The sequence below is a fragment of the Arvicanthis niloticus genome, chromosome 20 (genome assembly GCF_011762505.2).
Source record: "Arvicanthis niloticus isolate mArvNil1 chromosome 20, mArvNil1.pat.X, whole genome shotgun sequence".
Lineage (NCBI taxonomy): Eukaryota > Metazoa > Chordata > Mammalia > Rodentia > Muridae > Arvicanthis > Arvicanthis niloticus.
In genome coordinates, this window is record NC_047677.1 from 16,618,257 (window position 1) to 16,637,590 (window position 19,334).

A 19,334-nucleotide genomic window follows, 5' to 3' on the forward strand; every position below is an offset into this window, starting at 1 on the left:
AATCAGGAGCCTTGTTGTAGGGATGTGCTGTGAAGCCTCCCCCATTCTCAAATGGTTTAAGAAGAGACCCCCATTTTTGCTAGTGGGCCTTGACTTACTCTGTTCAGATGCCCCCCCACCCTGCCACCATGCTGTCTGTCTCTGGCAATGGAGCCTGAACTTGTTCCCGAGTTCCTATCTGTCTGTCTGTCTATGGCACTGATAACTCTTGTGATAAACCCCTTACTCCAGTATATTTCTTGAACTCTCATCTGAGACCATTCAATATCTCAAGCAAAAGTGTGAGCAGTTCCAATCTCTCCCATGCTCACTAGCACTGAACTTCCTGGGTTTTGTATGATATACACCTCTGAGGGTGAGGCAGGATGACACGGTAGTTCGGATTACCATTTCCCCATGAGCAGTCACGCTGAATGTGTTTATATGTTCTTTTAAAAGTATTCTTTTTTTTTATTATTTTAAGTTATGTGTAGGCGTGTGAGAGAGCTTATGGGTACATATAGGTGACTGAAGATGCTGGAGGGATCTCTAGGACTGGAGTTACTGATGATTGTGAGCTGTCCCGTGGGTGTGAGGAATTGAACCCAGGTCCTCTAGAAGAGCAGTGAGTGCTCTTATCAACGGAGCCATTTCTCCAGCCCCTCTTCATGTTCTCATTGACTAGTTAGTTGTATGCTTGCTCTGGAGAAACGTCTACTCCAACCCCTGACCCCCGATCTGTTTCTTCACTGTTGTATATCGGGGCATTCTTCATGTATTCAGGCACCAAGCCCTTGTTGTGTGCATGATTTGTAGCTGTCACCCTTTACCATGTGGGTAACTTTCTTACTCGGCTGACAGTGTCTTTGCTGGGCAAAAGTTCTAGGTAGTTTTGTTATACGGTTTTTGATGCATCCTGCTTTGTTTGCTTTAGGGAGTACTGGATCCTACCCCAGAAATTCTGTTTAAAGGAGTCTGGGCATTAGTATGTTTCAAAGTTTTAGATATACCACTTTGGTGATTCTCTAAACATCATCTGCCTTTCACGGAAAAGCATCTATCTAGAGTCTTTCAAAGCACGCTGAATCTTGCATATCAACTTGAGCCAAGTAGTTTCATACAATATATTTATCTAACAATAAAGCAAGTGTTCTCAGATTATATTTGAGGACTTATTTTTATTTTATGTGTGTGTTTCCCTGGATGTCTATATGTGCACCTGATGTGGGAAAACTGCTAATTACAGTTAAGGCCAAAGTCTGCCATTGTCCAGATGGCCTTCTGGGGCTCAGTGTGATATGGAGGTCCCCCTTCATTGGCAGGGCTTCCCCTTCTCTGACATTGTTTGGAGTTCAACACCTCCTCCTACACACACACACACACACACACACACACACACACACACACACACACCCCTCTACCTAAAGAATGTCACATAGCCTTAGATTGCAGGTTCAACTTCCTTCCTCCTGATAAGAACCTGTTCAGCTGGTGCCTGAGACTCCCAAAATGCTTCTCCATGCTAAGGAGGCATTACAGTCCCTAAGTCTTCAGCCAGTGACTTTTGTCTATCCCGGTGTTCCTGTCCCTAGTCCCCCAAATTATATAAGCCTCCAAGTAAAGTTGATCAGCCTCCCTGTGGCTGGCTGTTCCCGATGTGTCCTCACAAGGCTTTCTGACACCTGGTCCCTCTCTGCTTCTTTTTCCCTCAGGGACTGATATTGGCCTATGATCCCCAGGGGCAGTAAAGGTGAGGGTCACACCTGCTGCCTGAGCCAGTCAGAAAAGGTGATCAGATTGCCTGGAACTGGAGTTACAAATGGTTGCAAACCACCATGTGGGCACTGGGAACCGTATCTGGTATTCTTCAGGAGCAGGATGCACGTGTAACAACTCAACTATCTCTCCAGCCTCACAAGGCTCTCAGCATTCATTGGTTATAGAACTTCATTTTGGACCATGGAGATACGACACTCTGATGAACACATTCACAACTCCTGGCATCAAAGCAAAGCACCAACAAACGCTCTCATAAGTGTTTCTCCAGACTCTGAGCTCACCTCCCTTCTTCTGCTGGACCAGATTCCACCGGCACTGACCTGGGTTATGTGGTGCCGCATATCAAAATGGTTTCTGCAACTATTAGCCTATTTGAATTTTGGTATCTACTTACACTTTATTAACTTTTTCTACGCATATAGGCTAAGCTAGCCTTCCCAGAATGCATTAAACCTTCAAGCTAACAATGCTTGTGTCTGTTATTTGCACATCTCTGTTTGGTTGCAGTTAGTGTCACTAATCATATTGTAATCAGAATGTAGCTTCTTCCTAGCAGATGTCTTTTTTATTTTTTATCATATATATACATATATGATAAATATATATTATATATATTATGTATGTTATATGTATTAGTGCTCATATCTGCATCTATACTTGCACATCAAAAGAAAACATCAGATTACATTATAGATGGTTGTGAATCACCATGCAGTTGCTAGGAATTGAACTCAGCACCTCTGAGAGCGGCCAGTGCTCTTAAACACTAAGCCATCTCTCCACTCCCAAAAGGGATATCTTTATGGAGAGCTGTCCCTTAGACCTTAGGAGATATGTGCTAGGGACACAACATGGAACAGGCATGCTTTCAAGCAGGTCAGTTGAACTTACAGTATCTATTATGTCAGTCATTTCCTCTTCTGTACCCTGAAGCTTGGTTATGATGGCTGCTCGTCTCATGTTCAAATACTTCAGCCGCTCTATGACCGTCTGAATGTAAAAAACAAACATTTGAATTCATTGGCACTTGGGCATGGCAAATGTTATGAAAAAGTCATGGGCTCATGCTTCTTCTGAGACTCTGCGTGGAATCTGCTCTCAGTCTTTCCTGGCTTCTATGCATTGCTGGAGATCTTTGGTGTTTCACATGTATATATATATATATATATATATATATATACATATATACATATATATACAATATATACACACATATATACATGTATATATAAATATATATTATAGATAATGTATAAATATATAAAACACACAACATACATTTATAAATTTGAATATTATAAATATTTATAAAATTTATAAATATATGATATGTATAATATATAAATATATACAAATATAGTATGCTTACAATATATTTTATATATTATATATAATTATATATTATCTATTGTATAATATAATATATATTACATGAACATGTATTATTTAAATATACTATTTATCTTATTATATATTATATAATATGTGTTTATAGAGAAATATATAATCTACAGAAATATATTTAATTATATAAATATATAATCTATAGAAATATATATTTAATTATATAAATATATAATCTATAATATAATTCTATATATAAATAATGTTGATCTTTTGAGGCCAAGTTTCATAAATCTCAGGCTATCCTTGAACTTGTTATGAAGTTGAGGATGATTTTGAGTTGAGACTGCCTGTCTCTCCTTCCTGAGTTTTGGGATTGCAGGCACATGCCACCTGACACAGTGTATGTGGTGCAGGGGATGGAACCTGTGGTTTCATGCATGCTAGGCATGCTCTAACTGGGCCTCTTGGTGGCTTGTATATGCATGGCTGTGCTCTCTCCCTCTGATGTCCCCCTGTGGTGCATGGCTGTGCTCTTTCCTTCTTATGTCACACTGCTGCCTCCTGCCTCTCTCGCTGAGGCCGTACTCCCTAACTGGAATGAACCCTCAAAGACCTCAAGTTCAAATAAGGCCACATCCACAGTCTAAAGTTAGGTCCTTGAAATATTTTTAGAGGATAGATTCTAACCTGTGTCAGTCTGGCCTCTGGCCCTGAACCTCTTTAGGTAGAGGGAAAAGAGCCCAGTGTTGGCAGAGGCAGGTGTTGGAGTTGATGCTGTTACAGCCCATAAAATGGCAAGACTCCAAACCCAGAGGTGGTGAGAATGGGCCTCTTGCAGACAATCTGGATGGAGAACAACCCTGCTGGGGCCTTGATCTGAATTTCCAGAACTGTGAGGGAATAATTCCTGTCCTTTCCAGTCACCTCATTTGTGGGCCTCTTCCATGGCAACTCTAGGAAACTAATGTAGGTAAGAAGTGGGACAATATGGGGGAAAAAAAACAAGCTAATACCAGAAATGGTTGATAAGAGACAGTCAGACAGCCAAAAGCAGTGGAGCCTGTGGTAGCCTGGGTTAGCAGCACTCACACTTCAACCTTGTCTGGGTTCCTTGTCAACAGCTTAGTTCATTTTGGTTGGCACGCGCTACCTTAGACCCTTAATGCTCAGCTTCTCCATGTTACTTGCTTTGAGAAATGGAATGTTCTAGAGTGCTAGTACTGGGGCCAGAACACTGGGCAAGTCTCAGCAAGCACACCTTGAAGAAGTCGGCTGAGTATGCTGATGGAGTAGACGTGGGTATGAGGACCACAGAGAAGGGCCGAGTTCGTGGGATAGAGCTAACACTTACAGGAAGAATCGTATGAGTGGTAGTGGTGACTGTGGAGTGGTGCCCTGCCAAGCAGTAGCTGTCCAGTTGGACATGCAGCCACTGAATGGTTCAGAGGGAGCTAAGTGTAGTGTACTGGTATATGATTTGGGGGAAAGATCTGGGACAGTACAAAGATTTGAAGTCATACAGTTTTGAGAAGGTATTCAAAGCTCTTGGCCCAAGGGGGAAGGAAAGAGGGGTGGGGCATAGAAGAGCTCATGGAGCCAACTACCCTACCCTCCAGCCTTAGTCCGTAGATCTTTGCAATGTCCAGGTAGAAGCAATGGAGCCATTGTGCAGGGGCTCTTAGAGGCTCAGGGGAAAGGAGGTCAGGAGAGAGGAATGAACAGCCATGGCAGATGTTGCTATTAGATTCAGTTAGATGAAGACTGAACATGGCCACTGGCTTTGGCAAAGAGGAGAGAACGCTCTGTAGTCTTGTAGGCATGTGTTCCACGTGAGGGCTTGTCTCTGGTCTGGCCCCACCACTGGCATCCTGATCATGGTGCCACCCATGAGCTAAGCCACTGTCTTCTCTCTTCTTCCCCTCCGTCCCTACGTTGCTGACCGAGTCCCACCAGGTACACTTTCTGAAGCATTCCTCACACTTCCCTCTTCTGCATAATCCTGCTCATTACCAGTGTAGGGCAGGCCACCATCATCTGCTGGATTGACCATGAGAAGCCACAGGTAGCTAACCTACTTCCAGTTTGTGTCTCCTTTACTTTTTCCTCATATGGCAGTCTGAGTAGATTTCCTTTCCTTCCTGGCTTCAAACCTTTCACTGGCTGCCCGTCCCTCACGATGAGATCTGAACTCTTTAATTGACAGCGTCTCTGCTGGGTTCTTTAGAACTCTGGGGCTAACCCCACACTTCCTACTTCATCCTGATCCCAATTCCTGCAGCTCGCTCTGCTCTCTCTCTCTCTCTCTCTCTCTCTCTCTCTCTCTCTCTCTCTCTCTCTCTCTTTCTCCTTGGGTATTTGTATGGACTCTTCCCTCAGCAGAGAATGTGCCTCACCCACTCCTGACTCAAGCCTTTAGGGTCTGATCCTTACTCATCTGTAAGTGGAATTCACCCAGATGACCGTCAGGTGCTGTCCTATCACATGCTCCTGAAATACCATATACTTCTCGGACTGTAATGCAAACTGTCACTTGTGTATGTATTTTCATCTATAGACTGGATGCTGGGTAAGGGGAGGGACAAATGGATTCATGAGCTTCCATTCGTATGCATTCCCAGAGCCCATCAATATGCCAGATGTGTATGGGATTTAAAAAAAAAAATAGTCACTGTGTTTTGTGTTATTAATTAATTTGTGGCACTAGGTAGTAGACCTGGTATCTCATTCACAACAAAAAGCTTTGGCCATCGTCCTGGTTGTAAGTTTCACACTTTTAATGACTGTGGATGTCAGCACCCTGTTGTGTGCTTCCTGTCAGCCATTTGCTTTTCTTTTTCTTGGATATACTGTAGCCATAGAGAAATTTTAAATGCAAATGTTGTTTTGCCTTAAACATGAGCAGATAAACAAATGCAACACGGAAGTTTAAAGTGTTGAAATAAAACTTTATGGTAATACACTAGAAATAGAACTCCTTATAAAACAAGCCCAACCGGGAAATGTCTCAGAATTTCTCAACCTCGAGAAATGTCTGAGCCGCACACTCCACTCACCATGAAGAGCTCCTCTGGTGACTTATTCCCATCTAGCTCGATGAGATACTGGGGGTTATGCTCAGCCATTACCTCCTGGAGAAAATCAAAAGGCAAGTTGAATACAAGGGGAGAATCTTAATGTACTGTGAGGAAGTCTTAAGAGCTAATTTGTGCATCTTATGCAGGTTACAATGTGGGCATTTGCAGCATCCAACAGATCTTCCCAAAGGCAGAGCTAGCCTGCCTACCAGGGCCATATGTTTGAGGTGCTGGGGTTTGCTCAGTTGTGGGCTTGGTCGCTGAGCTACTCCACGCCCCACGCCACGCCCCCACGCCACGCCCGCCACGCCCGCACCTGCTACTGTCCATAATTTTTTTCCTCATGTTTCCTCTACTCTAAAGCTTAAAAGTCCTTCTCCATACAGAAGGCTTGGGGGACATTTTGCAGCACACGACTTTGCTAATTTGTTTTGAAAACACAGAAAAGGCTGATTGAAATTTAAATCATGTACTTTTTTCATAACAGCATCATGTAATCAGCACGCTGCCCCTTTTATTACTTTAGGGCGCACCACTTTATAGAAAATTTACGGAACAGAAGAATACAAAGAAAATCGTCTTCAGTCCGTTCACTGAAAGGAGACTATTACTACTGATTCCACCCGTTTTCTATGCCGTGAAGAAATAAAGCTGCTGCATTTTTGATATCATGATGTATATGAAACTCTGGCACCTACTTTTCCACAAACGTTACATTCAATATTTTCCTTCTCTTTACAAGATTATATGAACGTCCCATCCTCACAGTTGTATGGGATCACGGGCTGTGGTTACAATACTTGTTTGACAATCCTTTGCTATTAAGCAGATTATAATATCTTAATTGCTTTAAAGACTTTTTGCTTATCTTTAAAATTAAAAACCCATTTTCTTCAATAATTTCCAGTGTAACTGGACTGACGGCAGCCATTGGGGGAATGCAGGCAAACACACCTTTCACCCTTCCTTCCTTATTCCCCATGCTCACCGTTGACAGAAAGATTGCACACATACAGGTGTTCACCACCACCTACTAAGCATCTCTCACTATATCCGTAGGTGCTGATAACAGGCCGAAAATAAACAAGCTACTTCCAAAAGCAGGCTTTAATGTTCGCAGGTATTAGGCACGGGTTCTTCCAGAAGGCTGGACAGTTCAGAAGTCTCACAAGCAGTGTGGAGGCTGTGCGTCCTTTCCTGCTGTCACTGGGCATTTTAGCTTTGATGGTCTGAGAAGCTGAGTTGAGAAACAGCATCTGTGCTAACTTTTCATCTTGCTGGTGGGGCTCACATTCATATTCCCATCTCTGTAAACAACCTAGTGACTTCTGGAAATCATGTTTACCTTATCTTGTGCAGCATGGAGGTGCTTTGAGGGAGTAAATAGCATGGTTGTGTGAGAGAGAGAGAGTCTTGGCGGGTGGAGTGGAAGGAGAGCCCAGTGGTTAGAGCGCTACTGCTTTTGCAGAGGATCCAATTTTAATTCCTAGCACCTACACGGTGGCTCACAACTGCTGTAGTTCCAGTCCAGGAATCCTGCACCCTCTTCTGGCCTCCTCAGGCTTCTGAATACATGTGGTGCACGTGAATGTGTAACACACACACACACACACACACACACACACACACACACACACTAAATAAGCACACCTTTAGAAACAAAGAGGTGAAAGCCTTTTGTGAGGATTGTTATCAAACAAAAACCCTTGAAAATGCCAGCACTGCAGCAGAGTCCTTCTCACCTCCAGAGCAGTCAGCAGGAGCTCCTTGTAAAGCTTCACAGTGATCTCAATGTTCTCCAGGTAGTCCTCAGGCCTCTGGACGAGGTGCTGAAAAATTTCAGCCACCACCTGCATTTCAGCCATAAATGCCTAAATGGGGAAACACAGAAGGGAGAGTCAGAATTTAACTCTTTAGGAAACCAGTTACTTCATGAGGGGTGTCCCAGAACACCATCTTGTGGTGAGAAACAAGACCAGGAGACAGAATGGAGACTGAGGCCCATTACAGATTGAGCCTCTTTGGGAGTCTTCATCAGAAACTGAATTTTACACCTGGGATGCAGAGGCAGGCGGATTTCTGAGTTTGAGGCCAGCCTGGTCTACAGAGGGAGTTCCAGGACAGCGGGGGCTACACAGAGAAACCCTGTCTAAAAAAAAAAAAAAAAAAAAAAAAAAAACCCACAACGAACTTCTTTAAATCGACTTGAGAACTTGCTATTTTGTTGCTGTTGTTCTCAATAGGCATTCCTTTTGGAGCCGGAGTCTCTGAATACTCGAGCTTGTGGACCGTGCCCTCATGCAGGTTGGGAACCCTGCGTGCTCTTAGATACCTTCAGAATGATTCACAACAGAAGCAAACTACAGCTATGAAGCAGCAAGTGAGATAATTGTATGGTTGAAGTCACCACAACATGAGGAACTGTATTAGAGGGTCACAGCATTAGGAGAGTTTGAGAACCCCTGTTCTAGAAGTTTCAAAGTTCCGGGTCTTACATTAAGGTCTCTGATTCATTCTGAGTTGATGTCTGTGTGGTGTGAAGGGTGAGGGTCTACTTTCATCTTATACCTGTGCACATCTCATCTCCCCGGCACTAGTCACTGAACGTAAAGCCAACATGTTGGCTGCAGCCTTACAGAGATCCAGATGGGTGTGGCCCTGTGAGTTGCCATCTTGGTTCTCTGCTTTATGCCATTGGTCTGCATGTGTGATTTGTGATACTGCCCTTGTGATGGCTCTATAGATTCACTTGAAACCAGGTTCCTGGGACCTCAGGCTCAGGACTGCATTGTCTTCCATGGGTCTTGGGATTTCTTTTTCCTGTTTATTTATGTTAGAATTCTGGCCATTAGAACTTTGGTGAGGATGGGGTGAACCTGCACAGTCCTCTGGTAACAGACATTTCATGCACTGATAATGGGAGACTACAGGACCCAGCTCTCGCCAATAGACAGGTAAGATTTAGACAACATCTAAACAAAATCTAATCTAGACAAACGCTAAAACAGAGACATGCTAGCACTAATAGACATTTACAGAAAGTTTCACCCAAACACAAAAGAATATATATTCTTCTCTGCACTTCATGGGAATTTTTCGAAAACTGACCACATACTCAGACACAAAGCAAGTCTTACCAGATATAAGAAAATTAAAATAACTCCCTGCATCTTATCCGATCACCACAGATTAAAGCTGATATCAATAACAACAGAAACAACAGAAAGCTTATTATAAATTCATGGAAACTGAGCAACTCTCTACTGAGTGAAAAATGGGTCAAGACAAATAAAAAAATGAAAAACTTTAGAAAAGTGTATGAAAATGAATATATATCATATCTAAACTTTGGGACACATGAAAGCAGTTCTAGGAGACACTAAATACCTATATTAAAACACAAATAAAAACAAAACTGGAGAGTTCTCATACTAGCAACTTAACAGCACACCTGAAAGTTGTAGAACAAGGTGAAAAATAATCAAACTGCAGGCTGAAATCAATAAAATAGAAACAAAGAGAACAATATGAATGATCAATGAAACAAAAAGATGGTTCTTTTGAGAATATCAACAATACAGATAAACCCTTATCCAAACTAACTAAAAGTTGAAAAGAGAATACATAAACTAATAATATCAGAAATGAAAAATGGGGGAGATAACAACAGACATTGAAGAAACCCAGAGAACCATGAGAGATACTTTAAAACCCTATACTCCACCAAATTGGAAAATCTAAAAGAAATGGATAATTTCCTTTATAGATACCACTTAATAAAGTTAAATCAAGCTCAGGTAGACAATTTAGACAGATCTAGAATCTCTAGTGAAATAGGAGCAGTCATTAAAAGTCTTCCAACCAAAAAAGGTCAGGGCCAGATGGTTTTAGCACAGAATTCCACCAGACTTTCAAAGAAGAGTTAATACCAATACTCTTCAAATTATTTCACAAAACAGAAACACAAGAAACATTGCCCAATTTGTTTTATAAGGCCACGTTTACCCTGATACAGAAACCACACAAAGATTCAACAAGTTGAATTGAAAGAGGATTACAGACCGATTTCCCTTGTGAACATAGATGCAAAAATACACAATAAAATATTTGCAAACTGAATCCAAGAACACATCAAAAACATCATTCACCATGATCAAGTGAAGGGACTAAGCTCAGAGGCGGGCCGACTCCACAACAGGCTGCCAACTGGCAGTTTGGGAGGCTAGACTTAAGGTCCTGTTTCCCAAAAATGAGAACCTGGATCCAGGAACCTGTGGTCAGCCAACCACAGCCTCAGGCAGCCAATCAGAGGACACCTTGTCATCTGGCCTGAGAATAGGTAGCTAGAAGGAGTAAGCAACCCCCTAGGAAGTCTCCAGAGCCTAACCAATTGTAGAATTAGTCAGACCCCTAGAAATAGAGCTGACCAATCCAGGTAAAAGGGCACATACCCCTCCCTGGAATTCCTCTAACTGACAATAAAAGCTGGGTCCACCAGAGGTCTCCATTTCCTAATGTGGTTACCCCTACATATAGGAAATTCAACTGAATAAACACTTTGCCTTTGCATACTATTTGAGTCTGGGGTATCATTCTTCAGAGATTATTGGACCCTAACACAAGTAGGTAGGCTTCATCCTGTAGATATATGGATAGCCCAATATAAAACAATCAATAAATGTAACACACTCTATAAACAAATGGAAAGAAAAAAGAATCACATGATCATCCCATTAGATGCAGAAAAGGCCTTTGACAAAACCCAGCACCCCTTCATGATAAAGTTTACAGCAAATTCACAGCCAGATTTAATTTAAATGGAGAGAAATTCAAAGGAATTCCACTAAAATCACAAACAAGACTAGGTTATCCACTCTCTCCATATCTATTCAATACAGTCCTTGAAGTCTTAACTAGAGCAGGGGAGCTGAAGAAGACCAAGGCAATACAAACGGGAAAGGAAAAGGCAGAGTAACTTTATTTGAAGATGATATTATAGTATACTTAAGTGACCCTAAAAGTTCCACCAGGGATCTCCTACAGCCAATAAACACTTTCAGGAAAGTAGCTGCATACAAAATTAACTCGAAATACCAGCAGCTTTCCTAAATACAAATGACAGACTGAAAACGAAATCAGGAAAACAACACTTTTCACAATAGCCTTAAATAATATAGAATCTTTTAAGGTAACCTTAACCAAGGAAATTAAAAACTTGCATGATAAAAGTTCCAAGTCTTTCAAGAGAGAAATTATAGAAGACATCAGAAGATAGATCTCCCATGCTGATGGATTGGCAAGATTAACACAGTAAAAACGATCATCCTATCAAAAGCAATCTACAGGTTGAATACAGTCTACATCAACATTTCAACGTAGTTCTTCACAGATCTTAAAAGGACAATTGTCAACTTCATATGGAAACATACAAGCACACACACACACACACACACACACACACACACACACTGAAATGAAAAACAGGATAGTTAAAACAATCCTGAACAATAAAAGAACTAAAGGAGGTCTCACCATTCTTGATCTCAAGTTATACTACAAAGCTATACTAATAAAAACAGAATGGTACTGGCATAAAAACAGAGACATTCATCAATGGAATTGAAGACTGAGACATAAATCCATATACCTATGGACACTTGAGTTTTTGTAAAGAAGTCAGAAATACATATTGGAAAAAAAGACAGCATCTTCCACAAATGGCGCTGGTCAACCTGGATGTCAGCATGTAGAAGAATGCAAATAGATTCATACTTAGCACCCTGAACGAACCTCAAACCCAAGTGGATCAAAGACCTCAGCATAAAACCAGATACACTAGACCCAATAGAAAGAGAGTGATGAATGAACTTGAATGCATTGTCACGGGAGGTGACTTTCTGAAGTGAACACTGACAGACCAGGCACTAAGATCAACAATTAAAAAATTAGACCTGAAGAAACTGAAAGGTTTCCATCAGGCAAAGGACACTGTTGGTTGGACAAAGTGGCAGTCTACAGAATGGGAAAAGATTTTTACCACCTCCACATCTGATAGAGGACTAATATCCAAAATATACAAAGAACTCAAGGAATTTGATATCGAGTACCAAATAATCCCATTTAAAACATGGGGTACGGATCTAAACAGAGAATTCTCAGTAGAGGAATCTCACGTGGCTGAGAAACGTGCAATGTTCTGAGCCATCAAGGAAATTCAATCAAACTTAATTTGAGACTCCATTTCACCGCTGTCAGAATGACTAAGATAAAAGCCACAACAAACAACAGCTCATTCTGGCGATGCAGAGGTACAAGGTGAACACTCCTCCATTGCTGGTGGGAATGCCTCAAGACCCAGCTATACCACTCTCGGGCATATCCCCAAAGGACACAGCATCCCACCACAGAGACACTTGCTCGGCTATGTTCATTGCTGCTCTGTTCATAATAGCCAGAAATCAGAAATAGCCTAGATGTCCCTCAACAGTATAATAGATAAAGAAAATGTGGTGTGTTTTAAGAGCAATACTCAGCTCTTAAAAAAAAAAATAACATCATGAAATTTGCAGGCAAAGGGATGGAACAAGAAAAAAATAATTTTAGTGAGGTAACTAAGACCCAGGAAGATAAATATGGTATGTATTTGCTTATATGTGTATATTAGCCATTAAATAAATGACAACCAAGCTGTCATCTGTGGATCCAGAGAGGTTAGGCATAGAGGAAGAGAGCAGGAAGGACCCATGAGTATTCCTGGGAGAGGAGAATAGATTTTTGGGGTGGAATGGAATGGGGTTGGGGGGAGCAACAGAAAGAGAAGATGGGAAGGGGGGAGATGGGGTTGGGGGAGGGAGTGAGGGGAGGGACAACTAGAACTGGATAGCATCTGAGGGGTGGTATGGAAACAGTGAAGTGGAAACTTCATGAAGGTGATTCTAATGAAGTCTCCAAAGAATGAGAGAGACAGAACCCCTACTTCCCAGCTCTTGTCACCAAGCAAAGCTTCCCATACCAGGGCTGAGTTTCATCCATTTGAGTTGTTAGCCAAAGGGTCTTATAGAAATCCTCAAGCAATCCAGGCTGTTGCCAAGACAATAGGTTGTTCTCCACAAACTGACAGTAGAGCCTCATTGCTGAAGACAACACCCACATAACTCATTGAACATGGAGAGGTCGAGCTGATGCCTACACAGAAACTTCCCCCTTTGTTTTAGTGTCTGATGTGGAAAGGAATTCAGCAGGCTACCAAGAGAGAAATGTAAATGCTTACCCAACCACAAAATCTTTGATCTACCATCTGTCCTAAATATGCTAGGACAATGGTGGCACAGAGCTTGTGGGAGTGACCAGCAGATCTGACCTGACTTAAGGCCCAGGCCATGAGATGGAACCCATATCTGCCTGGGTAGGCTGACATTGCTTGGGTAATCAAGAACCGGAGTCTAGATAGTCCAAAGACCTAGGGTAAAACCAAATACTACTGCTCTTAAAAAAAAAACGACAATAAAAATGAGCCCTGATGATATTCTGCTATCCTCAGAGATGAGAGCCTTATCAGTCTCCATTAGAGAGCCTTCCTCCTGCAGCAGAAGGGAACAAATACAGAGACCCACAGCCAGACGATTACAGTTACAGTTACAATTACTATTCCTATTCCTATTGCTGCAGCACTATCCACAATAGCCGAATTATGGGTTTAGCCTACGTGGTTATCTATCAATAAACAGAAGAAAACTGTGTCTGTGTGTGTATGTGTGTGTGTGTGAGAGAGAGATATACATATGATATACATATGCTATACACATGATATACATATGACACACATATACATTACATATACATCATATACACATACATATATGGTGGAATTTTCTCTGTTCAATTAATTTAAATATTAGTTCAGCAGGAGACTTGTGATTGGACAGGGAAAAGGGAGGCGGAGCTAAGAGTTGCAGAGACAGGGAGCAAGACAGGAGAGGAAAGGAGAAGCAAGATGGAGGACGAACAGGATGATTCAGATTCTGCGTGGCTTTAAATAGCCACAGGTAGTTATGAATATCATATAAGGATAGAATAATTGGGGTAAATTGTGTAATCTAGGTGGGCAGCTTGTCCAATTGTCAATTTGGTTCTGGAATTATTGTGTGGGAGTCTTGTGAATTGAGAATGTATTGATATATAAATTTAACTGATTAATTATAAGCTTCTAGAGTTTTGTTTTACTCGGTTACTGGAATGGGGGACCATTAATCACAGGGGGTTTATGGCTGAGAAGGTACAGGTGGCACTGAGACAAGCGAACCAGAGCTGGGAAGACTGTGATCGATCAGTTACTGGGGTTAGCTTAGAGACAGAGGCGGGCAGAGAGTAGCTGGGTGTAGCGGGGGAACTTGCCATTCCTTTTCCTGCCATAAAGAATGAAATTATGTCATTTGCAAGGAAAACCAGAACTCATCATCATGCTGAGTGAAATAAGCTACACTCGGGAAGGAAAACGTGGCATGTTTTCTTTCATATGTGGAATCTGGATTTAAAAAAAATCAATCAGCTCTGAAATATTAGGGCGACTGTGGAGGGAAAGAGGACCAGTGGGGTGGGGGTGGGGTGGAGTGAGGGCCCGTGGGGGAGTGTGATCAAAGAACATGGTGTGCACACTTGCAAATGTAAAGACAAATCCCATTGTTCTTTGTAATTAATTGCACTAGTTGTAATGAGAATATTTTAAAAATTTGAGTAGTTATGAAAACACAGTTATTTTTAGCTATTTCCTCCAGACCACAGGAAAGTAATGAACCTTAATTCTCTCCGCCATCTGCTTTCCTTGCTGTCACGTAATTAGATTAGAGTTTAAAGGTGTCACATGGTGATGACCACACTGGGCCATTACCTCCTCTTCTTCTTGTTCTTCTTCCTCTTCTTCCTCTTCAGATTTTCCTTCCTTGGGGATGTCCTTCTTTTTTTTCCTGCGACTCTCAATGATTTCTGGGTCCCACTGTTCTCTGGTGTATATGTAGCCTGTAGTACTGTGCTGCCGTTGCCCAGAAATTCTTTGGCATAAATCGTAGTCACTGCACTAAAAAACATTTTAAATCATTTAAGACATTTGATTTCCAGGAAGGCAGGCCCACATTAAGCCATGTTAGAGAGATAGACAGAATGATTGTTCCTTTAATGAGATACTGTGCTTTTCCTCACAGAATTCTCACCCTAAAGTGTAGTCTTTTATGAAATCTCACACAGGAAGCTGTGTCTGTCCATTTTTCTGAATTGCTCAGAAAAGTGTAACTTCTCTTTGTTTATTTTTAAAAATTATTTATTATTATTTGTTATGTGTATGGGTGTTTTGCCTACATATATGTCTGTGCTCCATGTATGTGCCTGGTTGCCCAGAAGAGGGGGGTCATAGTCCCTGTAACTAGAGTTACAGAGGTTGTAAACCACCATACGGGTACTGGGAATTGAACCCAGGTCCTCTAGAACAACAGCTGCTACTCTTACCCACTGAGCCATCTCTCCAGCCCCTCTACCTCTTTTCTAAGCATGATTTCTCTAGCACTCTGGGCTTCACTCCTCCTTGAATAAACTTCGGCTTTGCCTGACTTTGAATTTTTTTGAATACATTTTTATTTCCTGTTTCACCGTATCCACTAGATACATTTATTTTTTCTTTAAATTTGAGCAAATGCAATACTGTGATGGATGCTATTTTGTATCCAAGTCCAGTACATGGCAAATTTCAGTCCGTGATGTACCTGCCAGGGCAACAGTTTTATTTGTCTGAAATTAATACATACGAGATTATCAGACATTTTAAGTGGAAGAAAGAGGGTTAGCAGAGCAGTGAAGGGAATAAAAAATAGAACAAAAACCAGTTTCATCTGCAGAGCTTCAGGGGGATTTTATTATTTTAGCTTAGAGAGGCTAAGAAGGAAGGAAATGAGGGCAAAATCCATGTATCTCCTAAAATACTGATAAATATTTGCCATATTTATTATCAGTTGATGGACAAAATATTTCATGAAGTTCAGAAATGGGGCCTGAAAGCTCATGTTATCTAGCCCTTGAATTCTGCAAATGGAGAGCTTGCCCCATGTGGTAACCAGAGCGATAACCAAAGTGTACTGTAAGAATAAATTATAAAAATAAAATTTTAGGTCTCAACATGAAAGATTCTTAGGTTCAGAGTTTCAATTTACACTCAAGTGTTAGCTGCCCATGGGGTGCATCCCAGGGACTTGAACTAACATTTCAAAAGAACAGAGGACCCAAGATAGAGGCAATAAAATACCTAGGTAAACAGTCACTTAAAAGAATTCTCCTGGGCATACAGATGTAAATTGGGAGTGGGATACAGATGTAAATAGGGACGGAGATTGGGAAGGAAACCAAGCTTGAGAAAAATCAGCCTTTATAGTTATTGATTAAGAGGTAAAACTGCCTTTATGAGCCTTGTGAATATTGGTATATAAATGGCCTCAACTCTGATTCAGCACTCTCTTTTGCCTGCATACAAGAGAGTCCTGGTGCACCAGTATCAATAAACCTCATGTTATTACAATGAGTCCTGCCTGTGGATTCTCTGTGGGAGCGCGTCCCTTGGTTTTGGATACTTAGAGTCCAACAGTATGAGTAGCTACCAACCGGCTCCTCAACATGCTCTCCTGCCCATGCGTTTGCTCAGCTCTCAGGCTGGCTAAGGGAACCTGACACTACGATTGGTACCGTCACCATCTCCAATGGCAATGGCACACGGTGGCCTTCTCATCCATACCTGAGCTCTCTCTGTGCTTTATGAACACTAGTGACACTATGAGACTGTAAACTCTGTTTTTTCTGAATATTCTATGGGATAAAACAAAGAAACACACACACACACACACACACACACACACACGCAATCTAGCTGAGGGAGTGGTGAATCGTTCGATGGGCTAAAGTGCTTGCTGAGCAAACCAGATAACCTGAGATCAATCACTCGAAGCCTTGAACATAGGATACGGAAGTACACAGTGGTGATCCTGGCGCTCCTCCAGGGGAATGGGAAGATCTGAGAACAGGTTCCTACAACCTCTGTCACAGGGTGTGTGCTGACATTCAACACACAGATAAATAAAACACTTTAAAAATCTAAAGAAAACCTAGATGATGTTTTATGATAGTAACGTTCAAGCAGTAGAAACATAACCCATCTGGAGAGCTTGCTACAGATTTCTGTGCTACTTAAAATTTACTAAGATCAGAGTGGCTTAGCCACTTCAAAACAAACAAAACAAAACAAAAGTATTGTCAGTATCCAGGTGTGGGAGGACACACCTGCAATCCCAGCACTGAGGCAGGAGGATTGAGAGTTGGAGGCTATCTTACAAAAACGGTTTTTTTTTTTGTTTTGTTTAGTTTTGTTTTTTTGTTTGTTTGTTTTTTGACATTTGTGATTTTGATGACAACCACACTCAGAGAGACAAAAGAAGCAAGGAACTGTGGATCTCATCTTGTTCAATTTTGAATTTTGTCATCGTATCTCTATGCGGAGATGGGGTCTAGGTTTGTGTCCTTAGTGAGGCAGACTTTTATCTGGGCTTCCTATGTTTTCAACAAAGGGATTTAACTAATACTAGTGTGCATGCTTGCAGTGTACATGTGCGAGTACACACACACACACACACACACACACACACACACACACACACAAAACTAAAGCCTATATTTGTATGAGCAACCATTAAGTTAGTAAGGGTCCCGCATGTGCCTCAGACATGGGTCCTCAAGGTTTTGAAGCGTGAGCATCACCGGGAAGACAAGCAATCTAACAGCTGGGTGCTACTCTCACAGTTTCTGATTCTTGATCATGGGACTTTGTTTATTGCCTTGCTTGTTCTTTAACTATTTGTGTCTATTGTCTTGCTTGTTCTGAGACTATTTGCAGCTATTGTATTGCTAGTCCCTCAACCTAGAACTGACCTTAATACTCACATGTAATTAAAATGGTATAAAAGCAGATTGGGAAAAAATTAAAATAAAAAAAAAATTCTCTTTTGAGCAAGTGTCAGGGCACTGCCACCTTTTGCTCCGAGAACCTGCTCTAGCTGCCTAGTGGCCACAAACATTCTCTTAACAAAACCCTTTTCGATTATATCACAAAAGCCATATACTTTTACCTAAAAAAACCGCACATGTATGCAAATTTTTACATATAATCTAAAGAGACTTGTTGGTGCTTTGAGAGTCATGCATGGGTCCCAAGCTGGAAACTTCTAGGCTACAGAAATTACAGGCTTTTATCCAATTCACCCCCAAATGTGGAGAAGCTCACGGTGCACTGGGTTGTATTATAGGTGGGCTCTCAAAACTTTGGCTGTCCAGTGGAAGCTAAGTGAGACACTCACTGTCCCGTTTTAAAAAGGGACTAAGTTGAGGACTTTGTTCATGGTGGGGAGCCTTCTCCTGTTATGATTTCTATAGAAGACTTCTTTTATTTTATTTTTTTTTTACCGGGAGACTCAGTCTTCCTGAGGAATGGCTCATTGCTTGACCAATAACTAATCACAGTTCCCCTTTTTGCTGCTTGAGGTTATTAAGCATGTGTGGTTAAATTAATTGTCAAATTGGCACAAGCTAGAATTACCTGAGAAAAGTCTCACTTAGGGACTGTCTAGATCAGAGTGGCCTGTGGGCGTGTCTGTGGAGGACAGTCTTGAGTTCTTTAATTGATATGGGAATGGGATGACCCAGCCTGAAAGTCATTTCACCTCTCCCCTTTCCCTCCTCCGCTGGCCCCAGCTTTGGGTCCTGGCCTTAAGAGAGCAGGAAGCTGGCTGAGCAGTAGGCACGCATACATTCGCTTCTCTCTGCTCTTGACTGTAAATGTGATGTCTACAGATTTTCAGTTCCTGCTGCCTTGACTCTCTTGCCATGGTGGACCATGTCCTGCTTTATTTTTTGTTGTTGTGATAAATATCACGAGCAAACATAATTCAGGGAAGAAAAGACCTAGCTTATGTTTCTAGGCAACAGTCTACCATTGAAAGAGGTCAGGGCAGGAGGAGTCTGGAGCACAAACTATGGAGGAAGCCTGCACACTGGCCTGCTTTCTGACTCTACTCAGCCAGCTTGTTTACAGAGACCAGGACCACTGGCTAAGGGATGGTGCTACCCATT

The 19,334-nt window shown here is 41.7% G+C and overlaps 1 protein-coding gene across 10 annotated transcripts in view; it reads right to left on the reverse strand.

Annotated features, from left to right (window-relative positions):
- The window catches only part of Ak9 (adenylate kinase 9), a 134,202-nt gene that overhangs the window by 102,494 nt on the left and 12,374 nt on the right, over positions 1–19,334 (reverse strand). For all 10 annotated transcript variants that reach the window (XR_013105481.1, XR_013105483.1, XR_013105482.1 and 7 more), the window contains exons 7-10: positions 15,067–15,252; positions 7,922–8,050; positions 6,159–6,233; positions 2,650–2,748 (exon numbers count right to left, since the gene is read on the reverse strand). Coding sequence is in view for 5 of the 10 variants with exons in the window: in XM_076917161.1 (XP_076773276.1) it covers positions 2,650–2,748; positions 6,159–6,233; positions 7,922–8,050; positions 15,067–15,252 (489 nt within the window). In the remaining 5 variants the exon portion in view is untranslated. The remainder of the gene's footprint in view (positions 1–2,649; positions 2,749–6,158; positions 6,234–7,921; positions 8,051–15,066; positions 15,253–19,334) is intronic.